We start from the raw sequence: 27,753 nt of genomic DNA, 5'->3' as shown, positions 1-27,753 counted from the left end.
AATAGAGTGTCCACCGGTTATATATGGTAGGCGTGTTCAGTGGAAATATGCAGAACTCAAAATCATAGTGTAATAACGGAAAAAATGGATCAGTTGCAATTGTCCCATAGTCGAGATTTGCCCCGCTGTACCTTAATAGGATCAGTTTTTACCGCTATTAGTGGAAAAAGTATTAAGGTCAGCGATCACCCGAATCACTTGTTTTAAACACCTCACCATAAACTTCACATCACATTGCTATCAATATCAGATATGCATATCACATCACTGCAAACTCTTCAAATACTTGACTTTCTTCTTAAGAATATTCCCCAGATCGCTCAAAACATCTTTCAGTCCGTTATTGAGTTTATTTTGCACCGGGCACTGGTATTTGTCTAAAGAGAGTTTACTTAAATGTTCTTCTAGCGTTGAGTTGAAGGTGTATCGTGGCCAGTGTTCGATGATGTGCTCGATGTCAGCGATGGAGTCCTGGACCGTTTGGTTGAGGGTGGAGAGCAGCTCGGAGGTCCGGAGTTCGTCGGGGGACTGGCTGGTTCTTTTTTTGTTCTTTTTGGTGTTGGTGGGCGTTGAGAGTTCATTGCAGACGCCGAGGAGGAAGGTTATTATGCCTATGAACTGTGGAAGAAAAATATGTGTTATAATCTACTTCATTAGACAACCGGTCTAGCTCAGCCGGTAGTGACCCTGCCTGCCGCGGTCCTGGATTCAAATCCCGGCATTTATTTGTGTGATGAGTACAGATATTTGTTCTTGAGTCATGAATGTTTTCTATGTATATGAGTATGTATTTATCTATTTAGCCTAGTGTATCATAGTTATTTTCACAGTGTAATGTCATACGGTATTCTGGTTTGGGGCAAAGCAGCTGACATACAGACTATCTTTGTATTACAAAAGAGAGCCATTCGTTCTATTTACAACTTAGGAACACGTGAATCAGTAAGAGAACTCTTCAAAGAAATTAATATCTTAACTGTAGCTTCCCAATACATTTATGATAGTATAATTTATCTTGTTAAGAATTTAGACTGTTTCACTAAGAATTCTGATATCCATAATTATAACACTAGAAACAAAAATAAGCTTGCCATAAAGAAGTTTCGTGTCCGTAAAGTACAGAAGTCATTTGTTGGGCAATGCATTCATTTTTATAATAAGTTACCTGACACTGCTTTGAGATTACCCCTCCCAGCTCTTAAGAACTACTTAAAAAAAACATTGATGTTAAAGGCTTATTACAGAGTCGAGGACTATTTGACAGACAAACATGCATGGCCCGAACCAGAAACTACAAAAAACGAATAGCAATTAAAATAATTGTATTATGTATAGAGGACACAGTTCAGATAAGAAAGCACATCAAATATTTTATATTTTATGTTGTGTAGGTAAATTACATATTTAATGATATTGAGATTCATATTATCTTTTTCTTCTGTGACAATTTGATATGTTTTCTCTGAAGAAGAACGACGTATTATTAAGCAATAATATAATTTATTGAAATTAATTTCCATAGAGTACCTAGTCTGTTCATATTCTTTGATGAATACTTTTGCATGTTAAATTGTATCTTGTTATTTAATGCATGTTAATTATAAGATGTAATGTTTTGAAAAGAAGTTGCCCGCCGAGTTTCTTGCCGGTCCCATAGTGGATACCCCCCACCCAACTGAGGGGGGACTGAAATCTTCTCGAGGCTGAGGCGTAGGGTTAGAGCCGGCGTAGCTTTATTTGACGTTCATATGCGCATTGTAATATGCCAACTTGAAAAATAAATATTTCATTTTCATTTTCATTTTCATTTCATCCATCCATACTAATATTATAAATGCGAAAGTAACTCTGTCTGTCTGTCTGTCTGTCTGTTACGCTTTCCCGCTTAAACCACGCAGCCGATTTTGATGAAATTTGGAACAGACAATCTTTAGACCCTGAGACAAAACATAGGCTACTTTTTATTTCGAAAAAAAGGGATGAAGGGGTTGAAAAAGAGGTTGAAAGTTTGTATGGGATTTCTTAATTTTAAAAGATAAAACCATGAAACTTTATATTTTAGCACTTGATAAGAAATCATTAAACATATATTTAAAGTCACATACAGGTCGAATGCGATTAATTAACATTATTTTTACCTTTAAAATAAACATGGTGGGAAATAAACATTAACTAAAAGCGGGTAGATTATATTTATTTGTCTACCCCAACCATTTATATAAATTAATATCGGGTAGTTTTGTGTTGTTTACATCTCCGGTGACATTTTGCTGGGACGTCAGTCTTCCGCGACCACGGCCAGTGCAACCTGGCCGAAACGTTGGGAAAAAAGGTAAAAATAATGTTAATTAATCGCGTTCGACCTGTATGTGACTTTAAATATGTGTACAAAGCGCGAGAACTTAAAGTGTTATATCATTAAACATCTTGATAAGGGATAGGGATAGGGATAGCGATAGGGATAGCGATAGGGATAGGGATAGCGATAGGGATAGCGATAGCGATAACGATAGGGATAGGGATAGGGATACGGATACGGATAATATGGGTATCGTTAGAGGGATACGGATAATCGGTCGGCGGTCTCTTACAATCAATGTGCTCTAAGACGATCGTTGTTTGCTTGCTTGAAGATTACGTTTGCGATAAGTATAAGCAAAATGTAAAAAATTGTAAGGGATAATAGAAAAAAGTACTTTTTACCCACCGATCATAGTGTCGAAATACGGGCTATGTGGGATGTTTATAAAGGTTTCCCCAGCGTATATAGAATTACCTACGCTGTGGTCGATGTGTAATATTTCTACAATCATTGCAAGCAAAAGTATTATGTGCAATCGAAATAATCGCAGATAAATATACCTACAGAGAAACCTAAGGATCCAAATGAAAATCTTAATGAATACTTTTATTACGCGGGCGAAGCCGCGGGTAAAAGCTAGTTTCATTCATATTTAAGTATGTATATAGTTGCTTAGCACCTATAGTACAACCTTCGCTTAGTTTGGGGCTAAGTTGATCTGTGTAAGGTGTCCCCCAATATTTATTTATTTATTTGCAGTTTTGTTTTTGTCGCCTATGTAAAATTTTGTGGTTAGTTGCAAGCATATTCCATAGCCACTTGATTACGAATTTTGGTATAGAATACTTCGTGCGACGTCGCCAGCTCGCCTATTACTCTCTTATCACCATCTCCATCTACACCCGTGTGCGACGTTGCCAATTCGCTAACTAATAGCAAAGAGGATCAAGTATTATTTGTGCCGTTTGTATATCCGAGGTCTTTATAGAGAGTACGTCGTAGACGTCGCATCGGACCGATAGATGGCGCCATCGTTCGTTGTAAGTCGCTCCGGCATCACACCGCCGCGATGTTGGTAGTCCCGTTTTTCCCCACCTGCAACACAAGGCCCCCCGCGGGCCCCGCGCCCCGACCCGCCACCAGCCACCCTCATTGTTTCGTCGAACGCCGAAGTGACCGGTTGTCGCGTATTCCGTTCGAACATTTTTACAGCATGGTGTCTCGAAATTAATCTTTTAGTTTCTATTTCCTTGTTACTCCTGGTCAAACCAGAGTTATTCGTGTTTTTATTTAAAAAGTGGCTTATAACGTTTCGGAATTATGAAATTTTTCAATTTCATCCGTCAATTCTTTCTTCCCTTTTAATTTGCGCTCGTTCGTCTTGAATAATGAGATATATTATGCCTCGCTAGCGATCATTATTCGTCGGGGTTCTCACTATAGAAATGAACGAGCGGTGCTTTATGATTCTACCCACTTTTTTGTAAGAAAGTTCCATGCTGCAAAAATCGTTACCGTTAATCAGTTTTCTTTTTAAACTATTCGCATTTCCGAGACTAAAGTAGGAAGTGTTATCCGCGTATTAAAAGTTTCGCGCGAGAATGTAAGCGGTAACGTAGGTAAGTTGCTCCGCCGGGGACCACGTGCTCCGGGGACCACGTGCTTCGCGACCGCGGGCTGCGCGACCTGCGGGCTGCGGCGGCGGCGGCGGGCGCGGGTGCAGGAATACCGCGCTCCAAGGAGGTTTGAATTTCTCCGACGAATGGGTGAGCAGATTCATATTATTTTAGAAAGAATTTCCGATTCGGTGCGGAGGCCCCAAGCCACGTGTCGGCGCCGAAACTTACTGTAGCGCTGCGATAGCGCCGCTGACCGCGGCAGTGTTGTCCGCCTCGTCGGCGCCGCCGAGGTTGCGTAGAAGTTGCCTCCTCGTTAACGATGGCCATCTCTGCGGTGCCGCCGAACAACGTTGTGGCCGCCGCATAGGCGTCGCGTGCGACGCTGTAAGTATGTCTGCTGCTGCCCCGACGCGAGCGCCGTGCCGTTAGTGATCACTGATCAGTCGTCAATACGCAGGCTACCAGCGCGGCCACCTTCCGCCCCCGCCACAACGCCGCGAGCCTGCTGAAGCTGTCCACCAGTATCGCTGGCCGCCACGCTTATGCTGGCGCCTCGATGGTGATGCAGAGCGTTCGTCTGCCGTGACAACGCCGCGATCCTGCTGAAGCTGTCCACCAGTATCGCTGGCCGCCACGCTTATGCTGGTGCCTCGATGGTGATGCAGAGCGTGCGTCTGCCTTGACAACGCCGCGATCCTGCTGAAGCTGTCCACCAGTATCGCTGGCCGCCACGCTTATGCTGGCGCCTCGATGGTGATGCAGAGCGTTCGTCTGCCGTGACAACGCCGCGATCCTGCTGAAGCTGTCCACCAGTATCGCTGGCCGCCACGCTTATGCTGGCGCCTCGATGGTGATGCAGAGCGTGCGTCTGCCTTGACAACGCCGCGAGCCTGCTGAAGCTGTCCACCAATATCGCTGGCCGCCACGCTTATGCTGGCGCCTCGATGGTGATGCAGAGCGTTCGTCTGCCTTGACAACGCCGCGATCCTGCTGACTGTCCACCTGCTGTAGCTGTCCACCAGTATCGCTGGCCGCCACGCTTATTAGGGTGGAGCGAAAAACCACTTTTCTGGAATTAGCAAACCTAATAGTTATCAATCAATGTCTCTTAGTCTATGAAGCCTTTGTGCAAATTTTCAGCTTTTTAAATCAACATCTTCTGCCTCCGCATTAGGTTTGAAATTTTGAAAATCTCATACAAACCTGAAAATTCAACTTTCAGATAAAAAATGTTTTTCGGCAGTATTATGTTCAGTATACATTATTGATACATATTATTACAAGAAACTAGCAAAAATTGCGAAAATAGCCTTAAAAATCGCCAATTTTCAGTATTTTAGCGGCTATTTTGGCGAATGTACTGAAACTAGACAAACTTTGGCGATTCTTGACGCTATTTTCGCAACTTTTTGTAGTTTCTCATAATGATATGTATCAATAACATATACTAAACATAATACTGCCGAAATATTTTTTTTATCTGAAAGATGAATTTTTAGGTTTGTATGAGATTTTCAAAATTTCAACCCTAATGCGGAGGCAGAAGATGTTGATTTAAAAAGCTGAAAATTTGCACAAAGGCTTCATAGACTAAGGGGCATTGATTGATAACTATTAGGTTTGCTAATTCCAGAAAAGTGTTTTTTCGCTCCACCCTAACGCTTATGCTGGCGCCTCGATGGTGATGCAGCGAGCTCATCTGCCGTGACAACGCCGCGATCCTGCTGAAGCTGTCCACCAGTATCGCTGGCCGCCACGCTTATGCTAGCGCCTCGATGGTGATGTAGAGCGTTCATATGCCGTGACAACGACGCGAGACGCGACCCTGCCGAAGCTGTCCACCAGTATTGCTGGCCGCCACGCTTATGCTGGCGCCTCAGTGGTGATGCGGAGCGTAATACTGTTAACCGCTGCACAGGCGTTACAATCCTTCTGCTGCGTCTGCCGTGACAACGCCGCAAGCTACTTGAAGTTTTCCACCGGTGTCGTCGGCCGACACGCTCATGCTGGCGCCTTGATGTCGCCTCGATCGCACGAGGTAAGATTGCAGACGCGGCGACCTTCATCGCGCCACCGAGCGCAATACTGCGGCTGCCGCGAAGGCGTCGCTAATTTTCCTGCCGCGTTTGCCGTGACGACGCCGCGAACTCTGTTGATGCTGTTCACCGATGTAGCTGACTGCCACGCTGGCGCCGGTGCCTCCCGCGCTGACGTCGGCCACCTCGAGAAGGCCACCGAGCACGATACTGCGTGACGCGACAGGGCATCGAGACGCCTTTCGAGCTGACGACGGCCGTCTCAATCTCACCGCCGAACATAACAGCGTCTGCTGCAGTGACAAGCTGGTAAGATTGCTGATGTGGGCCCTTGGTGCTGCTAGCCGCCACGCTGATAACGCCCGTCGCGCCTAAGATGTCACGCTCACCGCGAACACTGTCTTCCCCTACAATGGTGCCACGACCACGACTATCCAGGCTCCGTCTGCTACGGTATCGTTGCAGACTCTGTTGCTGACCAGGCTGATACTACCCTCCAATGTGACGCCGGGCGCCGCTATCAGCTGACATCCCGTACACTATGGTATCCACTCTTCTCTTTCCAGTTCCCGTGAAGTACGACTGTATTTACACTCTATTTTGACCAAGGACTCCTCCGTCGCCGAAGTAAGAACAGATAAATTCTAAAGATGCTACGTCCTAACGTGGTTTGGACACCCATAGTTGAACGAGGTAAGACGTCAATAACCGGACGAGGAGCCGCACTGCTGCGAGGGTGTCCTGACGATGTTCGCGAGCTATCTAATCGGAGAGGCGCCTCGCGAGAAGACCCTGTGATTCCTGTACATCGCTCATTGTGTAGGTCAAAGACATCGTAAAGGTTTGCGGAATTAAAAAAAAAAATCCCTTTCAGAATGTCCAGATCTGAATTCGAACCAGCGTCCTGCATCCTGAGCGTGCGTCTGTTTACCGGGCGGACACCAAAATCGATCGGCAATCTGGCCGCGGGGGTTCCAAGTACACGACGATTTCCCGGAGGCTTGTGGCGCCCCCTGTCCATTCGAGAGATTAACTTATTCGCCGAGCCTCTAATAAACAAATTGGGAAAAATAAACCTGCTTCGCCTTAGTGAACTTCAGATTCCAGCTCAAAGCGAAAGGGGCCAGGAACTCGGGAGTACTTCAGTAGTTATCATCTGGCTCGACTATACTCGATTAATATAGTGCTTGATTCGATCGTAGAACCTGATTTCATAAATTTCACAACTTTCGTGGTCTACAGAGGAAGGTTGCACCGCTGCAGTTTCCAGCATTACCTCGTACAGCTGCCGATAGCTGTAGGCCAATCGCCCCTGTTTTGCTTGCATCTGCAGCCCGATAAGACCTTCAATAATCGGAACATTGTACGAAGTAAAGCTCTTCCGATGGAGAATAATCTTCAACAGGCGGTGGCGCTGGCGACTGAAGTGACATGCAGCCGGATTAAGGTTCGCATAGCACTATATGCTATGCACAGTTCAGTTGTATGTTATGTTATGCTGTACGATGGCAGGACTACATCTCTTCTGTTACGAGTAACTACGACAGTAACTGCTGACTCCAACAGACTGTCGTACGAGGTCAGTATGCACCCCCTGGGAGCCAAGTAAGTGACCTTCGGTGACCTCGCCTTCTTCTACTTCGCCTGTCATCGTACCTCTTCGTCTGCGAGAGCCCTGCATTACGCCGTACAACGGTACGTATTAAGCCTCCGCCACACATAAAGCGCATTCCGCTTCGCTATCAGCGCGCTGAATGCGCGTGCATTCCGCTCGCATCCCGCGCGCGTTGCGCTCGCTATCAGCGCTCGTTCGTTCCCGCTAGCGCCCACTGGGCGCAACGCCAGCGTTAGTGCGGTGCACCGCCATTATTGCGCTCCGCCTACGCTCTTAAAGCGCGCATGTGTGGCGGTGTTAAATTCACCCCTTGACCTGCTACCACGACGTGTTCAGCAACCACCAGCGATGCGACACGGACGTCTCCACCTCTCAGTCTACTCTGTCGACCCTCATTGCACGAAGTAGAAATCCGTCGCATCGGGTTTTGGATTAGGTAATGGATTACCCTAAGAGTCAATGACTGACTTAAAGAAATCGACTGATACCTCCGTCCAGTGTAGTAGCAATCGACAGCGCTCGTACTTTTCATCTTCTAGGCTAGTCTTACCGAGCGATCGGTATCCTCAAATGCCCTCACTAAAAAGAGTTCAGAGTTCAGGAGTCTCGCTTGCAACCGCGCTCGCTTGACGCGAAATATAGTCTGATCGAAAATACCAGTATTGTAACAAATAGCCCTTGGGCACGTGAGTGATGACCTTTTTCTGTGTTTGATATGGACGTAAGACGTTGGACTTTAAATAGTCATATCAAAGCTAATATTGATTTAGATAATTTTTACGAAGGGTTGACAAAAGCAGTATCAATTACGTTACCCTGCTACAGTACAGATAGTTACACTACTTTTACAGTTAATTTCCACACTTTGTGTCTGAAATTGGGTTTATAACCTGATAAAATAACGTGTCTGTTAATAATAATAGTGTATCTAAGGTTTTTGTATCTTGTTCAAGTCAGCCTCGCCTACATCTTTTTTTTTTTGGTTTTGATCTGCGATGTATAATAATGTCATTTCTCTAACTATTCGCTGACTAAAGCTAAACGTCATCACGAAAATCTCTTTATGCGTTTCTGGCACCGAGATATTCGCGGATCGAAGGCTATTTCGACTGATACATCTGTCAAATCGGTTCAACAACTGATTCACTTATGCTTCTATGCTATGCCAATAGGGCTACCAAAGGCTTGCGCGCCAGCTGACTCGCCACCAGGAGATAATAAACAGGTCTCTATAAAGACCTCGGATATACAAACGGCACAAATAATATAAAAATTTTACCTTCCAATAAAATTTGTATTATTTTGCCTGGTATATCCGAGGTCTGAGTGATGCCTTCCTGGTAGGCTTAATATACCGTCGGCACTTCTCCTCAACAATGAGGGTGGCTGGTGGCGGGTCGGGGCGCGGGGCCCGCGGGGGGCCTTATGTTGCAGGTGGGGAAAAACGGGACTACCAACATCGCGGCGGTGTGATGCCGGAGCGACTTACAACGAACGATGGCGCCATCTATCGGTCCGATGCGACGTCTACGACGTACTCTCTATAAAGACCTCGGATATACCAGGCAAAATAATACAAATTTTATTGGAAGGTAAAATTTTTATATTATAGAGAGTTATTGTCAAAGTAAAATGTGTGATCACAGTGCATACTTCTAGACTGCCATCTCTCGACACAAGCTTAAAACTTTTGAACCTCGGTTTTGAGAATTTGGCCCATATCGTTAGCTTGACATGTGTTAAAATGACAAATTTTAATATTAGCGCCATCTACCAGAGTGTTCCCCAAAGGTGTAACGCCATCTAGGACACCGTACCTTTTTCTCTAGGGCTTTGAGGTACGTTTTTTTCTTAATCCGTCTATACGGAGTTGCATATGTCTTTGCTAACAGTAATTACACATTGTCTAGTGATATCAAGAGTAATAAAATAACTCACCTCTAAGTATACACTGAGATGTTCCAGAGCTTCTCTCATGCCCCATCCACCTCTCGGCACCACGGTCCTCAGTTGCCCACTCGCTGCTCTTATTAGACTAGAAGCTTCTTCAGCTAATGCGTGCGCGCGCGCCGTGTGCGACGTTGCCAGCTCGCCTACGAGCGTGAGCGCACAGGAGTATAGCTCCCGGTATGGCACGGGTGATGACACCAATGCTGGAAGAATGGAAACGAAGTTGAGCATTTCTTATTTTTTTTTGGCTTTTTTTGCCATTTTTATTTTGATTTTTTTTTGGGAATTTTAGGTCAATTGTACTCAGAATCACGAGTACTTTAAATCTCACTGGAGACAAAGTGTCCCAGAATTTCCATACATTTTTGTTACCCCACACAACATGTACGGAACATGGCAAGAAAATAAGAAAAAATCGTATGGGACAATTTTTTTTACTACTAGTATTGAAAAAGCTAGTGATTCTGAGTAGAAATACCATTTTTTTTTTTTTCAAAAATATCACATTTCATAAGTGGCAAAAAAAAAAGAAATGCTCAGTTATTAAATAAATATTTAAACTGAATCAATAAATGTGTCCCCCAGTTTGAAGTAAAGCGATACAAATATAGGTTGATTCACGAAAGGAATGAATTTATTGTGTGAGTGACACCTAGCAGGCAAACATGGTCACGTGATAAATTATATAACATCAAGCCGTCTCCCGTCCCTTTCGCACTATATGTAAGTGCGATAGCGACGGCCTGATGTTTTATCGCTTATCGCGCGACCATGCTATCGGCACACCTCGGACACTGGCGATCAAATATACAGATATAGTGCGAAAAGGGTTTCTTTCGTATTTTCCCGGAAACGTTCGTATTTGTCATGCTAGTTCAGTCAATGTCAGTACATCTTGTACTGACACTGACTGAAATATCATGACACGTTCGTACGTTTCCGTAACAATACGAAGGCAAATCTTTTCGCACTACATCTGTATGAAAGAGGCGCGTTCCTGGCACACAGTCTAAGCTCAAGAGCTACACGAGCTTATTCCACCGTCCCCATTCTACCATCGGACTCTTAGACGCACGGCCGGTCTCCATCCTTACTTGGTATATATTCCACGAATCCGCACGAAGCGCTTTGCTTCTTCTTTTCTTACGCGCACTGCCAAGGAGTGGAATTCCTTGCCGGCGGCTATAGGCACTGGTCCCACCGCGAGCTAGTAAGCTATGAGCTATCGGCTATAAAAACGAACAAAAGATAGTCGCTCCCGTGCAAATAAAAGAGACACGGCGATGTTTATAGTTACTCGCCCAGCGGTGAGCTATCAAAATCGCCGTGTCTCTTTTATTCGCACGGGAGTGCTTATCTTTTGTTCGTTTTTATAGCCGATAGCTTACTAGCTCGCGGTGGGACCAGTGCCATATTTCCGAGCTCATATAACCCGGCAACCTTCAAATCAAGAGTGAACAGGCATCTTCTGGGCGAGCTCACTCCATCGTAGGCCACGTCTTTGCCTTTGGCTAGTCTGTGGCTAAGAGTAAGCCCATTTATAATAAAAAAAAAGCTCGTGTAGGTGAACGCGTACTATTCGTATGCGCGCGTTTTTGACAGGCGTTAACAGTGAGGTAACCGAGGGGTGCGCGGCACTTTCAGCGGGGAGCGAGTGTGGCCATACTGTACGATAGTAATCTTTATTATACTGTGACTAAATCTAAAACTGAACTGAAAATATCATAAAATTGCTGAAATATTTATAATACATTATGTCAAAATTTATAGTTACAAAAAAAACCTTATCCGTGAAAGAACTGTTCCAGACAGTTAACGTTATTGGCGGTTTTAAATTTTACAAGTTTTTGGTAGTTTTAAATTGTGCAAGAGTTTGTTTTTATACCACGTCGGTGGCAAACAGGTATACAATCCGCCTGATGGAAAGCGGTCACCGTAACCTATGTTACGATTACGGTAACCTATGTCCATCTTTAGGCACTGGTCCCACCGCGAGCTAGTAAGCTATGAGCTATCGGCTATAAAAACGAACAAAAGATAATCACTCCCGTGCAAATAAAAGAGACACGGCGATTTTGATAGCTCACCGCTGAGCGAGCAACTATAAACATCGCCGTGTCTCTTTTATTTGCACGGGAGTGCTTATCTTTTGTTCGTTTTTATAGCCGATAGCTCATAGCTTACTAGCTCGCGGTGGGACTAGTGCCTTAAGCTTTAGTTAAAGTAAAAATACAAATAAGGTACTGTTATTTACCGATAATTCTGCTAGGGAAGGGTTCGGAGACCCGCCACCGTCGCCTAGTCCCGTACAGGTCTCGACATTTCGCCATCGCTTCGCTGAAGGCACCCACACACGCCGTTAATTCTTCGTAGTGAACCTGTTGAAATAAGATAATTAATTCATTAATCGAACATTATACATCAAGGGTAAATTATTTATAATGTTGGCCCCACACTCGCTGTTATATAACATTGTGTGACAAGGATAGCGGCATTGACATTACGTTGTCCTTGTCACACAACTTGTTATAATAGCCAGTGTGGGAGCTACATTAGGGTAAATGTAAAAAAAAACAACACATTTTACACACGTTATGTAGTCACTATACATGGTTTATTTAGCATTAGAAAAAATATGAGAAAGCAGTAAATTGTATGCATATACATACCGTTTTTTCATCCACCGATCTACCACCATTAGTTAAACCAGTTAATTAGCCAGCCCTATACATAGCGCTATAGATGATACCAGGCCGTCTTTAAGCTTCAGGCAGGCGAGATTTCCTTCAAAACTCTTGGCTTTCAGTTCCGGGTCTATAATTAAAACCATATCTATGACAAAGCTGCATATACCACATACCTTTTTTTCATCAACCGGTCTACCGTCAGCCAACTCTATGCACAGGGCTATGGAAGACACCAGTCCGTCTTTAAGCCTCAGGTAAGCGAGTTCTTCCTTCAAAACTCTTGGCTTTCAGTTCCGGGTCTATAATTAAAACCATATCTATGACAAAACTGTATATATAACACATACCTTTTTTTCATCAACCGGTCTGCCGTCAGCCAACTCTATGCACAGTGCTATGGAATCTACCAGTCCGTCTTTAAGCCCCAGGTAGGCGAGATTTTCTTCAAAACTCTTGGCTTTCAGATCCGGGTATATAATTAAAACCATATCTATGACAAAGCTGCATATAACGCATACCTTTTTTTCATCAACCGGTCTACCGTCAGCCAACTCTATGCACAGGGCTATGGAAGACACCAGTCCGTCTTTAAGCCTCAGGTAAGCCAGTTCTTCCTCAAAACTCTTGGCTTTCAGTTCGGGGTCTTGGCATTGTGGCGGGTCGTAGGTGACTATGATGCTAAGGTCCCGGTTATCACTGGAACAGATAAAAATATTTGAGTGTTTTTGTATAATTTGACATTTAAAGCCTATTTTAGCAGAAAAAGTAGTTTTGCAACATTTCATTGAATTGTTTTTTTTTATACTACGTCGGTGGCAAACAAGTATATTATTATTCTATCATGATGGGTATAGAAAAATGGTTTATACCAAGTGACATATCCACACACCATCACTACATAGTATAAAACAAAGTCGCTTTCTCTGTCCCTATGTCCCTATGTATGCTTAAATCTTTAAAACTACGCAACGGATTTTGACGCGGTTTTTTTTAATAGATAGAGTAATTTTAGAGGAAGGTTTACATGTAGGTATAGTACCCGTGCGAAGCCGGGGCGGGTCGCTAGTATACTAATATTATAAATGGGAAAGTGTGTGTGTACGTTTGTTTGTCCGTCTTTCAAGGCAAAATGGAGTGACGAATTGACGTGATTTTTTAGGTGGAGATACTTGAAGGGATGGAGAGTGAAGTAGGCTACTTTTGTCTCTTTCTAACGCAAGCGAAGCCGCGGGCAAAAGCTAGTATTCCGTAAAACTCCGGGGTTTGAGTTTCCCTTGAAAATAACCTTGTCAATGTTTTACCACAACGTGGTTGACAGATTTTCGTACACAGTGGCGTCTCGTAACATTTCAGAGTAATGCTTTGGGTAAGATAGGCACGACAGGTTGCTTTTTGACGTTCTTGACAGGTTGTTTTTTGACGTTCTTATTGTTTTTTATTTTCTCATTTTTTGATTCACGATTTATTATTTCATTTTTTTTTGTATATCTTTTGACGATCTTTTTGTGAATTTGTGTTATTTTTAAGTTAAAATATCATGTAATTTCCATTAAAAAATAGAGTTATCTAATCTAATCAGATGCACGAAGGCCTGCCAAGAAGAAGGGGCCCCGCGCTGCGGGGCTTCGTCACCTCAGAGGACTATACCGACGATTTTCACGTTTGAGGAGAGTGTAATTAGATGTGGACTCACTGTGGCTCGGCGGGCAGCGGCGCGGGCGCGTGCAGCGGCGCGGGCGGGCCGGCCAGCAGCGCCAGCAGCGCGCGCTCGCGGCCGCCGCGCGCGCCCCACGCGCAGCGCCGCAGCAGCGCGTTCCACCGCCCCAGCTCCACCAGCTTCTCGAACGTTCCGTACTTGTACGCGTACGTCAAGTGTTCTACGCTCTGAAAATAATATTAACTTATACTCTGTCAAACAAGTCTGTCACTAAATAAAGAACAAAGAAAACTATATGCATCCTTTTCTTTAGGGTGCTAGAGAAAAGGATAGATATAGTTTTCTTTCTTCTTATTTACTGACAGACTTGTTTGACAGAGATTATCTTACTATTAGACTTAGTATTGCATGCATTAAGTTAATTTACATAACTAAGTTAATTTAGTTTTCTTTAGCGCATTATCATTTTAACTGGCAATCCAGGAAAAGTTACATCCTGCGATTCAGGCATAGCCTTTGCAGGTGTTACAGGTTACAGAAAACATCTATATTTTAATTATTTAGCAGTGTTTAAGTATAAGTAATATTGTAACATATCATTTTTTTTTGGTATACAGAGTGGGGCCTGTAACAAAGGCGAATAATTAAACTCTAGGCTATTCTCCTTATACTGATCAACATTTGTTCGGCGACTTTTAAAAATAACTTGTATTTTGATTTTTATCACCCTTGAAAGTTTTTTCTAAGAGGTAATGTATTGCGAATTCTGTTAAGTCTAAAGTGTGATAGACAACGTCAATGACAACAATAATGGCGTACATTGAAGCTAATATTTATACTGTATGAAAAATTAAAAATTTAAAGACTTCATAATTTTTAAAAGTCGCTGAACAAATGTTGATCAGTATAAGGAGAATAGCCTACAGTTCAATTCTTCGCCTTTGTTACAGGCCCCACTCTGTATATAGAGCCAAAGATTCGCTACTAACCACCTGGAAACCACAGTGTCAGCTCGCAAATGCCAGTGGCAGGTCACAGCTAAGCGAGAAATACTTCTTTTACGCAATAGCCTGCCTTTTAAGACTCATTAACACAATTACTAATGTACAAAGCTCTTTTTGGATTACTAACTAAAAAAGTGCAATCATCGATAGCCGAAATATAACTTTCTAATTTGATAATAATACTAATTTACTGGGTATGCTTCACTTCTAAACCGTTGTAGATACTGTTTCCCTTTGATAACACTTACATCTTTATGTTGGTGGTCACGGAAGGCCCTGGTGTCAGCTAGCAACAGTAAGGCTCTCGCACAAGCCACAGCTCCGCTCAAGCGAGCAGTACCATAATGATATTAATTGGATATGCTTCACTTCTACACGTTGGTAGATGCTATTTCCCTGTTGATAACACTTACGTCTTTATGTTGGTGATCGCGGAACGCCCTAGTATCAGCTAGCAACTGTAACGCTCTCGCACAAGCCACAGCTCCACTCAGTCGAGCGCAATGTAACCATCCTAGTGATATTAGTTGGATATGCTTCACTTCTAGACGTTGGTAGATGCTGTCCGCTGCTAAGGCATTGCCTGACGAAATAATACAATGTTTTTTACAAAAATTTATACAATGTTTATAACACGCTTAAATAGGACAGGAAATGTAGAAACATTTATGAGTAGAACAAACTATAAGTTGTACATAAAGATATCAAACACAATTAAAAAAAATAACGATGATCAGTTCTAGCTAATATGGGACTGGAACTCACATCTAACGTAATTACAATCATTTTGTTACCGATCCTGACCAAACGAACAACTCACATATAACCAGCACAGGCTTCGTCATAACTACAAATCACAAAAAGAATATCCGCAACACGCTTCGTAAAAAAATCGAAACTAAAATTAGTATATAAAAAACCACGTAATAACCCCACAACATAATATGGTAAGTGGGGAGTGTCTTTCCATAAGAGCTTATTTCTCTACGAAAATATAGAAAATAATAACCTCTGTCTCTGGTGACAGAGTTGACTTAAAGATATAAGCCCCTTTTGAAAAGACACTCCGCAGTAGAAAAAATACAATCCATATTCCATACTAATATTATAAATGGGAAAGTGTGTGTGTCTGTTTGTTTGTCCGTCTTTCACGGCAAAACGGAGCGACAAATTCACGGGATTTTTTAAGTGGAGATAGTTGAAGGGATGGGATGTGACATAGGCTACATTTTGTCTCTTTCTAACGCGAGCGAAGCCGCGGGCAAAAGCTAGTTTCTTAACAAAATAAAGTAAGTAACTTACCCAATAGATGGTAGAGGGTGATAAGCAGTAGCTTGACGTGGAAGTTAGCCGGGGAGCGGTGCAGCACCAACTCTAGAAGACATAGAGCTTCCACCACGGGCTCTGAGCTCTGTAACTCGATCGCTGCAACAAAAATTCATTATTTTTACAAACTTTTATTCAACTTGCCTTGTATGTTAGTTTGGGTCAAAACGTAGAAGCTAAACTTGGCCCACTTCCCGGTTTCCTATTGAGCTGAAATTTTGCACACATATACTTGAAGTTGCGCTTATTGTACATCGAGCACAAAGCAAATAACAATGAATACTCACCAGCATATATGTATATAGTGGTGCGCAGCCAGTATTGCATACCCATCGGAGCTGGCTCTAAGATAATGTGCCCGTAACCGACTGGTCACTGACAAGCTATCCCTGTTCGTTGTCATAGCAACAGGACAAGTGTTAGTTGTCAACTTACCGGCATATATGTAGTGGTGCGCGGCCAGTATTGCGTACCCATCGGAGCTGGCTCTAAGGTAATGTGACCGTAACCGAGAGGCTAGCGATAGACACTCCTCTGCTGGGAGGGGGGCTGCCGTCAGACGCCAAAGCGACAGGCAAGATATATGACGTTGGATGTCGTCGGGCTGCAAATAAAATTTTGGTAAATAGTTGTAGTAGTAAAAGCAGCTGTGATGAATTGCGATGGAAAAAGAATGCAATGATCTACATTTTTGGTGCCGCGACCAGGATATTTATAACACTTACTAGATTTTTAAGCGATTTCGCGTGGCGTTCTTCACATTTAACAGGATGGCTGCGCTTTCGCGGCATAAATGTATGTTTTTATGAGCATCCGACGTATTTATCACTGATCTTAGATGTCTACGGCAACAGATAAATGTTACAAAGAAGTCTAAAGGTTTACACTCACCGTAGTAGGCTCACTGTCCTCGTCAAAGCCTAGACATGTCAGGAAGTCCCGACAGTGCTGCTCGCGCTCGCTTTGCGGGATCATTTCTAGATACGGCCGCAAGTCTGGCACCGCGCACGGCTTGTTCGCGAACACTCGCAAGTACTGCACGCAGAGTGCTACGCCGCTACCTAAAATGTATAAAATATGTTGTAGTTTACTGAAAAAGGGCGTGTCATGGCGGGGAGTAAAACAGTCCTTTAACTCCTCTATGTCAAGACTGCGGTAATAAAGTCGAGGTTAGAGTTATTTTTTAACTTAGAGACCCTAAATACTCAGAGGATTATCTAATGTTATTAAACAACCCCCTTTCTCTTTACTATTATAATAAAATCTACAGAACTGATCTCCATCAGTATCATTTATTATGAGGCTCAGCTCAAGTCCATTATTCAATAAAGGACTCAATACAAGGACTTCAATGTATAGGGCAACTTTTAAGCACCGAAGCTTGCAAAAAGAAAAGAGTTCTTCAAATCTAGACTCAAAAGACTTAAGAATTTAGTAGGCAGGGTCTTACCTAAAAGCTCCGTAGGATTTCCATCTACAACCAGCCGCTTCTACGGTTCCAGTCTTCCTAAATAAGGCCCACGTAATAACCTCCCGATCCAACTGACAGATGAACTCGTGACACTTTTAAAAAGTATCGTCACATCACATTCTTACCTAGAAGTTCAGTAGGGTTCCCATCGACCGCTAGTCGCTTCCATAGTTCCAGTCTTGCCAAATAAGGCCCGCGTAACAGCCTGCCGGATCCCATGCCCTCTACCAACTGACAGATGAACTCGTGGCACTTTTCTGCTGTGTCGTCGCATCGCTCGGTCTTCTCTGTTTCTTTCATCAGGTGGAACACCGATTCGAAGTATGGGAGGTAGTAATCCCATCTGTAACAATCATAGAATAGTTTATATTATTATACAGAGTGTAACATGAGAAAACCGAATAATTTTAACAGACATTTTTATAATTTTTCCTCATATTAGAAGAGTAAAATGTCATATAAACTTTTCTGGATTTCGCCTACTTTCAGATTTATAAGCATTAAAAAAATACAATTACTTATTATTTCTTAGAACAAAATGCTATTTTGATGGCGATGATGCTGTTATTGGACATAATCTAACTATCCTCGTTGATAGATGTCAAAAATAACTAGTAACTCATTGCTAAAAAGTATTTTTTTAGAAAAAAAAATGTTAATTTTTAATTAAAGTGCCAGTTTTATGAATAACATTTTTATGTAAAAATATATCCAAAAAAACTAAAAAAAAAATACAAAAATTCATCATTTACAAATATATTTTCAGTTCTTTTTAGCTTTTATTTTAAGCTTCTCATCAAGTCTGGCTTTTAAACTGTTTTCTAGTGAAAAACATCCCTGCAACTAAAATCCCGGGATATGACCCTTATTTATTATTTATTAGTAAAAACATGTTTACATGACATTACAGTACCACCAATGCGTCACGAAACTTAGATAACATAAAAGAAAAAAACAGTATGTAAGAACATGAAAAAAAAAAAACAATAAAGTTATGTCACAGTATAATAAAGAGTAGGTACTATCGTACAGTATGGCCACTTCCGCTCCCCGCTGAAAGCACCGCCCAACCCCTCTCGGTTACCTCACAGTTACCGCCTGTCAAAAACGCGCACAGTCAACCTGTCATATCACTCATACAAGCATGGTACGCGTTCACATACACGTGCTTAGAATGTGTGCTAGGAACGCGCCTCTTTCATATATTTGATCGCCAGTGTCCGAGATGTGCTTATGTGTAGTGTTTTTTTTTTTTAAATACACATACCTATCGGGATTGTCATACAACATCTCCCTGCACAGAAGATTCAGCGGTTTCCATCGCTTAAGCTTCTTCAAATATGGTATGACCGCTTCTTGAATAGCCCCCGGCAACAGCTTATCATACAACGGACTCTCTATAAACTTCATGATGTCCTCCCACTTTTCCTGCAATTCTAGGATCATGATGTAGAGGCGGGCTTCCTGAAAATGAAAAATGAAAATGAAATATTTATTTTTCAAGTAGGCATATTACAATGCACATATGAACGTCAAATAAAGCTACGCCGGCTCTAACCCTACGCCTCAGCCTCGAGAAGATTTCAGTCCCCCCTCAGTTGGGAGGGGGGGTATCCACTATGGGACCGGCAAGAAACTCGGCGGGCCACTTCTTTTCAAAACATTACATCTTAACATGCATTAAATTACAAGATAAAATCTAACATGCAAAAATATTCAACAAAAAAATATTAACAGACTAGGTAGGTACTCTATGGAAATTAATTTCAATAAATTATATTGTAGTTTAATAATACGTCGTTCTTCTTCAGAGAAAACATATCAAATTGTCACAGAAGAAAAATATAATATAAATCTTAATATCATTGAATGAGCATTTCTTTTTTTTGCCACTTTTATGAAGTGTGATATTTTTGATAAAAAAATATGCTATTTCTACTCAGGACTACTAGCTTTTTCAATCCTAGTAGTAAAAAAATTGTCACATACGATTTTTTCTTATTTTGTTACCATTTTCCGTACATGTTGTATGGGGTAACAAAAGAGGAAAGTAACAAAAATGTATGGAAATTCTGGGACACTTTTTGTCTCCCAGTAAGATTGAAAGTACTCGTGATCCTGAGTACAATTGACCTAAAATTCCCTAAAACAATCAACATTTTTTTATTGGCAGAAAAAAAAAGAAATGCTCAAATATGTAATTTACCTGTTCCGCCTCCATCTTGTTTTCGGTGATGAAGTTGTCGACCATGCGTTGGGCCAACGCGAGGAGGATACCGCGTTTGGAGGCGTCCTCCGATTCTTTAGCCTATAAGAAATATGTTAAAATGTAGGTTTCTGCATACATTGTATTGTAAACTTAACAAGGACAGTTGGAAGGAAGAGAAACAACACAATCCATATGCATAATGCTTATAATATCGTCACTACTTTTAAAAAATCTCGTATCTCACGCTGCTCCTCAAAGTTAAAACGCAGTAAGTCTATATGCATTCCATACACACTTACTACAATTTTCTTTTCATTGACAGACGAAGATACAATTTTTTTTAAAAGTAGTGACGATATATTATTTCTATGTATATTTGTGTATAAGTATAATGTGTAATGATATGAACGTATTATTTATGTAAGGCCTGACTCGTAACGGATTTGTCAAATTCAAAACTGTTTTAACGGTACCAGAGCCGGCCGAATCAAAGTATGTTTTTCTATAATGTGTTTAAAATGTATTTAAAATTTATTATTTATTAGTAAATTCATCATTCTCCATTTCTCCTCGCTCATGTTGTAAGTTTTGTTGTATGCCCTCCATCGTACATCCGACAGTGTTTTTCGACACATTCTTAGTTTTAGTCCTATCAAGGACTATCTTTTTTTAAATATTTTGGTGGCTTATGGTTGGTGTCATTTAAATGAATGAATTTCTTAGACACTCCATCCTATTCCGGTTAATAGGTGAATACCATGAGACTTCGTTAAATTAAGTTTTTTACCCGATTTGAAGAGCGTTGACTTTAGCAGGCTGCTGGCTTCATAGCTGTGGTGGATGATATCCAGCTATTGTCATAATAAAGTTGAAAGATCATATTATTAAATAAAATCTGCGAACAGCTTCGTTCAGCAGTTTTTGTTGTAGATTTTTTATCGAAAAGTGGTTACTTTGCTTTAAATGCTTAGTAACGGACACTGCATCGACTGAATTCCTAGTAAAGTGGATATTTGGAGACTCATCTACATTATCATTGTTTCATAGGAATCGTAAAGAAATTGCCTTTCAGATAAGGTATAATGTTGGTTGCCTGGTAGTGTTGAAAATGATTTAAATGCAAGTTTCGTCAACAGGAATCAAGTTTTTGACAGCAATTTGTCGCCGAATTATTTTCAGCGATCACTTTAATTTTATCTATCTAGTTAGTTGAGAATTGCTTTTAAACATGATTCTAACATAATAATTTTGTGAATCTGGCAATTTGAATGGTGTAATGTATATATAAAGTAAGCTAGAAATTATACAAGAAAACGCACTCTGAATTTGACAAATCCGTTACGAATCAGGCCTTATATTGATTGTAAATAATATTGCTATACTTGTCAATAGTTGTCATGCTTTCTAAATTAATTTTTCTCACTGCACCCACATTCGCGAATTTCTGTTTGGCCCTATGGTTGACTGGTAGAGAATGCCTTAAGGCATTAAGTCCGCCATTTGTACTTTTTTTTTCAATTGTGCAATAAAGTTTAAATAAATAAATATGTGCATTGGGGCAAGAAAACCTCTGAGGTTTTGAGGGTAGAGATAAATGACGTATTCAGTCTTCAAAATGGTTTCATTAATGGGTTTATTTAGGACAGGTAAGGCGCGGCGTCGCAAGCAAGGCGGTGACTAGTAACTGCCGGTGTGCTGGTGTCGTCGTAACCCAGGCCCGTTCTGTTTGATGACAACATATCTGTATTTTGGAAATTTGGACGACAGCGGTAATCGCTTGCTCTCATATTAGTTACTAGCTTTTGCCCGCGGCTCCGCTTGCGTTAGAAGGATACAAAAAGTAGCCTATGTCACTTTCCATCCCCTCAACTATCTCCACTTAAAAATCACGTAAATTCGACGCTCCGTTTTGCCGTGAAAGACGGACAAACAAACAGACACACACACTTTCCCATTTATAATATTAGTATGGATAGTGGATACTATTTAAAATATCTACTGTAAATGTAATGCATTATATATTCTTGTGAATGAACTTCCGCTGATTAATATTCGTCTAACGCCTAGCAAACACATACAGATAAAATTTTTGATTTAGTGAACACATAATGAAAGTGAGTGAGTGAAGTAAAGTGAGTGTGTTTAGTAAAACGTCCCACTTTGTGGGTTACCATTAAGGCGAGATTTACCTGTATCTTTATATGAATAGACTGACAAAACGGCTTTATAGCAATCGACAAAGTGGGACGTTTTCCCGTGCACACTCAATAATAAGTATTTACAAGATTCTAATAATCGTGCTAGTGCCTTATTGCCAGCGAAGACTATAGAATCTTATCTATTATGCCAATAAAAGCGTGCACTAAAGGGAGCAATAAAAGCGTGACTCACTTTATTGTTACTTTACCTATATGGAATAAATGTTCCAATTAGAACAATGGAACTACGTGACATTATCTAATCGATGCCATTCGTAACTTTCATTATAAGTTACACACAAATATTGGTCATGTTGGTCGCAGTAAGGGGTTCCCCAAACATGTCAACGTGGAATGAGGAGGCACACTCAAAGGTTGTGATAGATGGCGCCACCCTATTAGTCCATAGAATTTCATACGTGAGAGCGAGAAGATGATATGTTTTTTTGTCTCTCTCACATATGAATGACAGTGATATGCCTAGACGCACAGGCGCCGCCTGGCGGGATAAAATGTCAGTGTGCCTCCTCATTGGCTCTAGCCGATCAAAAATCGCTCGTCGTTAGTTGAGCAATTCCCGAAAAGTTTGTACATTTGGATCACGTCTTTGATTTTTATGAAAATTGGTAGGCTGTTAGAGTCCATGATGCTGAGTAAGATCCACTAGGTTTCCCAAAATGTCCTAGGTAGTTTGTTTGTATGAAACCTTCCCTTTTTGTTACCAGATTTCTATATATTTTCGGTAACAAAAAAAAGAAAGTTTCATACAAACTACGTAGGACATTTTGGGAAACCTAGTGGATTTTGCTCAGCATCATGGACTCTATCAGCCTACCAATTTTTATCAAAATCAAAGACGTAATCCAAATGTACAAACTTTTCGGGAATTGCTGAGTTATGATTATGAAGCCAATTACGCATCATCGTCGCTGATCCGTAGGCAATTACCCATGTTCAAACTAACTAGCAATTTTTGGTCGGCGAAACCCGATTCCACGTCGATATGTTTGGGGAGACCCTAAACACACTTCGGACACTGGCGATCAAATATATGAAAGAGGCGCGTTCCTAGCACACATTCTAAGCTCGTGTAGGTGGACGCGTAGCATGCTTGTATGAGTGAGATATGACAGGTCGACTGTTCGCGTTTTAGACAGGCGGTAACTGTGAGGTAAAGAGGGGGTGGGCGGCACTTTCACCGGGGAGCGGGAGTGGCCATACTGTACAATAGTACTCTTTATTATACTGTGCCCTAAAGCTGAGACATTCAAGAATCAGTCTTCAATGAAGTAATTTACCATTTAATAAACTACATCTGTAAGTCCTCAAGAGTTGATATTAAATCAATAAATCCGTAGGAAATTGTATCAGTTTCGTAATTTAAACATGAAGAGGCAAACAATATACTCGTATATGAAGAGGTAAGAATCAGGTAATCTCTAAAAACTTGTTACCCCCTGACAACCTTTAGGCAGCTACATGTTAACCTCCTGGGGTTCAATGTCCTAATACTAGGACAAAATACCTACGATGGAATTTGAATCTACGTTAAATAGAATTGAGTTGCTTTTGTTTTGATTCGTACGATTTTCAAAAAAATTAAATTCAACCCTGTTTTATAGTACCATTGATTCAAATTTGATTGGCAAATTTTTTTTATGGTGGGTCGCTAGAGGTTTGATACAGGTGGCAAACAAACAGACTGATCGCCTGATGGTAAGCAATTACAAGCTCTCAAGGACAATAACAACACCAGAGGAGTTGGAGACCTAGAACAGCAGCAGTGTGTTGCCGGGCTTTATAGCAGGAATATGATCTTTCTTTGAACGTTACCATAGGGAGTTACCATCACATTTATAATATTAGTAGTGATTTCTAGCTTACCTGGAGAACAATGCTCATGACAGCCCAGAAGTAATACGGGTTCTTAGGCGCAAACTTGTACAATGTCATAGCGGCCCGCTGCTGTGCGCGGTAGTCTCCGACGCGGACATAAGACATGAACAGGTGCGAGTGGAGCTCCTCGCTGGTCGAATCCACTTTCACTGCGGCTTCATACAGTGAGCACACTTTGTGCACTGGGGGATGAAGAAAACGTTTTGCTAGTTATATTAAAGCTTATAGTAGTAGTATTTAAAGTATTTTGGTAAATCTTAGAGCATTTAAAATGAAATAAAAACTCAAAAATACTAAAAAAAATTAAAACAGTAGGAGCTCAGTATTCTAGTGGTCAATGATCAAGCATGTTACAGAGTTCAATGGTGTTACAAGATATTTGACAACCGGTCTGGCTTAGTTGGTATTGACTCTGCCTGCTAAGCCGCGGTCCCGGTTAGGGCATTTATTTGTGTGATGAGCACAGATATTTGTTCCTGAGTCATGGATGTTTACTATGTATATAAGTAGGTATTTATATACTATATATATCGTTGTCTGAGTACCCATAACACAAGCCTTCTTGAGCTTACCGTGGGACTTGGTCAATCTGTGTAAGAATGTCTTATAATATTTATGATTTTTTTTTTATTTAATATATCTGTGAGACTAGATATTATTACTTTAATTATTTATTACTTTAATAGTAAAGTTACTTTTACTACTATTTTCTTAAAATATATTACAGCACATTAACAGGCATTAAGGTTGGATGAATCATAAAAGTACATTATTTTAGATTATCATATTCTTATAAGATGTCAGTTAGACACATTTTAAAGCAAATTACATTGATCAAAATGACAGTTTTATTGGAGTCTAAAAGTGATTAGTGTTTTAATTTCAGATTTTGTTATTAAAAGGTAATGGGGTAGATGTTCTTTAAGATGTCTAAGAGGGTAGAGTGGATTTAAATAAAAAATATTATAGGACATTCTTACACAGATTGACTGAGATTGAATGAGATTGACAAGAATGTTTGTGGTACTCATTACTCAGACAACAATATACATATATATAATATATAAATACTTATATATATAAAAAAACATCCATGACTCAGGAACAAAATATCTGTGCTTATCTGTATTGAACTCAGATATTAGAAGATAAAAAACTGAAGTTTTGAATTTTGTTTGAAGTAGTAGGCTATTATTGTACAAAATGCTTAAAATTTCAGTTAGAAACAATTTGTTGTAACATTCAAATTAGTATCAAATAAGTATAACTTAAATACTCAAAAATGTGATGCCATATTCAATCGCCCTGATACACTTTCATACATAGAGATGATTTTTACATTATGTACTTGATTGAGGAAGCATTTTTAAGCAACTTACATTGCTGGCACTCCCTGTAGCATATGGTCATGGCCTGCAGCGTGGTGTCATCGCTCGGCTTCTCTTCCGCCAGGGCTTCCAGCACCGAGTGAGCCTCCGGCGATTTTCCTAACCTAAAAAGCGACAGGGCCTTCAGAGCCCGCGCCGCTTGCAGTGAAGGACTCTTCTTAAGCACCTTCTCCGCCTCCTGGAGGGCCTTCTTGTTATTCCCATTGTCCAACCAATCTAGAAAGCACAAAAATAACCTGAAAAACAACTGTCTCCCAGGGAGAGAACTCGGAAAATATAACACTCATTTTCATAAGCATTTTACCGTAAATAGGACGCAACCGGCGTTCAACGATTCCACCGTCATGCGTGTGCTGTGGCCGGCCCGCCATTTTTCATTTAAAGAGCCCTTTTTTTTGGGGTGAAAGAAGATATTCCGGCTCTTTTTTGGCTTTTTACAGCACGTTTGTTGTCGTTGGTTAGGTCGATCCAGTGACAGTGACATTTTGTAAAAAATGTTGCCAGGAAAAATAAATACTAAAGGCCGCCATTCAAAGCCCAGAAGATTTGTTTACGCACGGAAGCCGTAGATGGCAGCACTAGTGAGTACTCTGAGTACAGTGGGTACTCTGGCATAGAAACCTTGTCCGCAGAAAAAGGCAGGAAATTTAAAAGTAAAATAAAAAGAAGGCACGAGAATGTTTTCCCCTGGTTTTCCCTCAAATGAATAAATCTCTTATCTTATCCCAGGCCGTTTTCTACAATAAACTTTTTTCATCGATATCCGAGTTGGAAAAGTTTGTCAGTCGAATCGTAATGGCTGGAAATATATTTTTATACAATATGACAAGCCGTTAGTCTAAAAAAATAGGTGCTTGGGATTATCGTCTCACAGAAATTTTTGAATATCGCCTAAATGGCAAATTGGTATTCATGAAATAAATGTTAATTGTGTTTAGCAAGTGTTTAGCGTTGTCTTTCGTGATACTTATTAGCCAAACTGTCACTAATAAAGAAATATACAGAACAACATCAACCCAACATGGCACTGTACCAAAATAGGTACGTGTTATACAGTAAGTAACGTAATCTGAAGCCATTCCTACTACCTACACTCCAGACCCTTTAGCACAACTTGACTTGTTGCGCGCGAGTTCATACATCAAGCGCGATTTCAAGTTTGGACTCGCGCGCGACAAGGCAAGTTGTGCTAGAGGGGCAGGTTCCATTTTGTCATTCAAATAATGTTTGACTGAGACTACTGACAGTTTATTAGACAGTATGCAAAGTGAGTTATACATTTACATTAGTCTATTTTATACTTTTTGTAGGAGGTAGGGCATAACGAATGATATTCCGCTTTGTGTGGTAGGGCACAGCAGAGCAGATATCATCTCGCTCTAATCTAGAGCAGAGCCCAACTGTGGAAGTACCTCCGCCTTATAGAAGACCGCAGCCAAAAGGCACTAGACCCTACTCATAGTGTTGTGTTTCTGCCAGTGAGTAAGGCTGCCAAAGCTCATCGAGGGTGCGGTGTGCTGGTGACGAAGGATCTACGGAACTAATTTGTTCCGTCTATTGTCTACTTAACCCTTAAATGCATGAATTTTTCTTTTAACGAGATATTATTATATTATATGTGATAGACAACGGTTTTCTGACTCTGGGAAAAAAAAAATATTTAATAAGTACCGATTTTAATACTAAATCAGTGTTAGAAGTTAAATAGGCCAAAAATTATTTATATAAATATTGGTAAGTTTTATTTGTAAAGTTTTACTACTAATAGAAAGGTACACTATTTGTGAAACCCCCATGATAAAATGTTTAAACATAAACTAATTACTAACTCCGAAAACATCTGCCTAAATCACATACTAAAAATCGCCATCCTGTTTCTCACACTTTTTCGCCATTTCATCTTTATCTTAAATAATAAATAGCAAATCATCATATTATTTAATTTATTTAATGATTTATTAAATAATAATAAATACTGAATAATAATTAAGCTATAAATGTGATTTTGGATAGCTATACATATTGAGCCACAGGCCATCAAATATATGATGCATATGACACTCCGTGAGTTGCAGGCGTTCATAGTACCTAACCTATGAACCGTGACCGCTTTCCATTAGGCGGACCGTATGCTTGTTTACCACCGACGTAGTATAAAAAAAATACTGAGTCAGAATTTTGTAGCAGTAGATGATACCTACCTATTATCTGTATGGAGCATTCGGCAATTTTCATATGTAACACGAGCGAAGCCGCGGGCAAAGGCTAGTAGTACCTACCTACATAAAATATCCCGCCTTTTAAAGGGTTAAGTCTGTCAAAACGCGAATTTGAGAAACTGTTGGTACAGTCAAGTGCAAAAATACGTATCGAAATAATCGTCTCATAAATATGG

General features: G+C 40.9%; 1 protein-coding gene across 1 annotated transcript; it reads right to left on the bottom strand.

Annotated features, from left to right (window-relative positions):
* Window positions 1-16: 16 nt before the first annotated feature.
* On the bottom strand, window positions 17-25,806 carry LOC125236421 (phagocyte signaling-impaired protein). The gene is made up of 15 exons (XM_048143216.1): window positions 25,663-25,806; window positions 25,350-25,574; window positions 23,959-24,152; window positions 19,874-19,975; window positions 18,935-19,131; window positions 17,793-18,010; window positions 17,088-17,257; window positions 16,632-16,800; window positions 16,173-16,295; window positions 15,284-15,453; window positions 13,903-14,093; window positions 12,728-12,905; window positions 11,777-11,900; window positions 9,511-9,725; window positions 17-618 (listed from the first exon to the last, which is right to left on the bottom strand). The coding sequence occupies exons 1-15, from the start codon at window positions 25,727-25,729 to the stop codon at window positions 265-267; spliced, it is 2,697 nt and encodes an 898-aa protein (XP_047999173.1). The 5' UTR covers window positions 25,730-25,806; the 3' UTR covers window positions 17-264.
* Between the last annotated feature and the right edge of the window lie 1,947 nt (window positions 25,807-27,753).

The sequence above is a fragment of the Leguminivora glycinivorella genome, chromosome 19, assembly GCF_023078275.1.
Source record: "Leguminivora glycinivorella isolate SPB_JAAS2020 chromosome 19, LegGlyc_1.1, whole genome shotgun sequence".
NCBI lineage: Eukaryota > Metazoa > Arthropoda > Insecta > Lepidoptera > Tortricidae > Leguminivora > Leguminivora glycinivorella.
Note: the sequence above shows the minus strand (reverse complement) of the source record. Positions and strands in the feature narration are given on the sequence as shown.

Excerpts from the sequence above, each read along its gene's own strand:
- LOC125236421 (XM_048143216.1), bottom strand. The coding sequence starts at position 25,729 with ATGGCGGGCCGGCCACAGCACACGCATGACGGTGGAATCGTTGAACGC. Across the intron at positions 19,132-19,873 it reads ACAAGATGGAGGCGGAACAG|GAAGCCCGCCTCTACATCAT; the intron begins GTAAATTACATA and ends TTTCATTTTCAG. Across the intron at positions 16,801-17,087 it reads AGGACAGTGAGCCTACTACG|CCCGACGACATCCAACGTCA; the intron begins GTGAGTGTAAAC and ends TTTTATTTGCAG.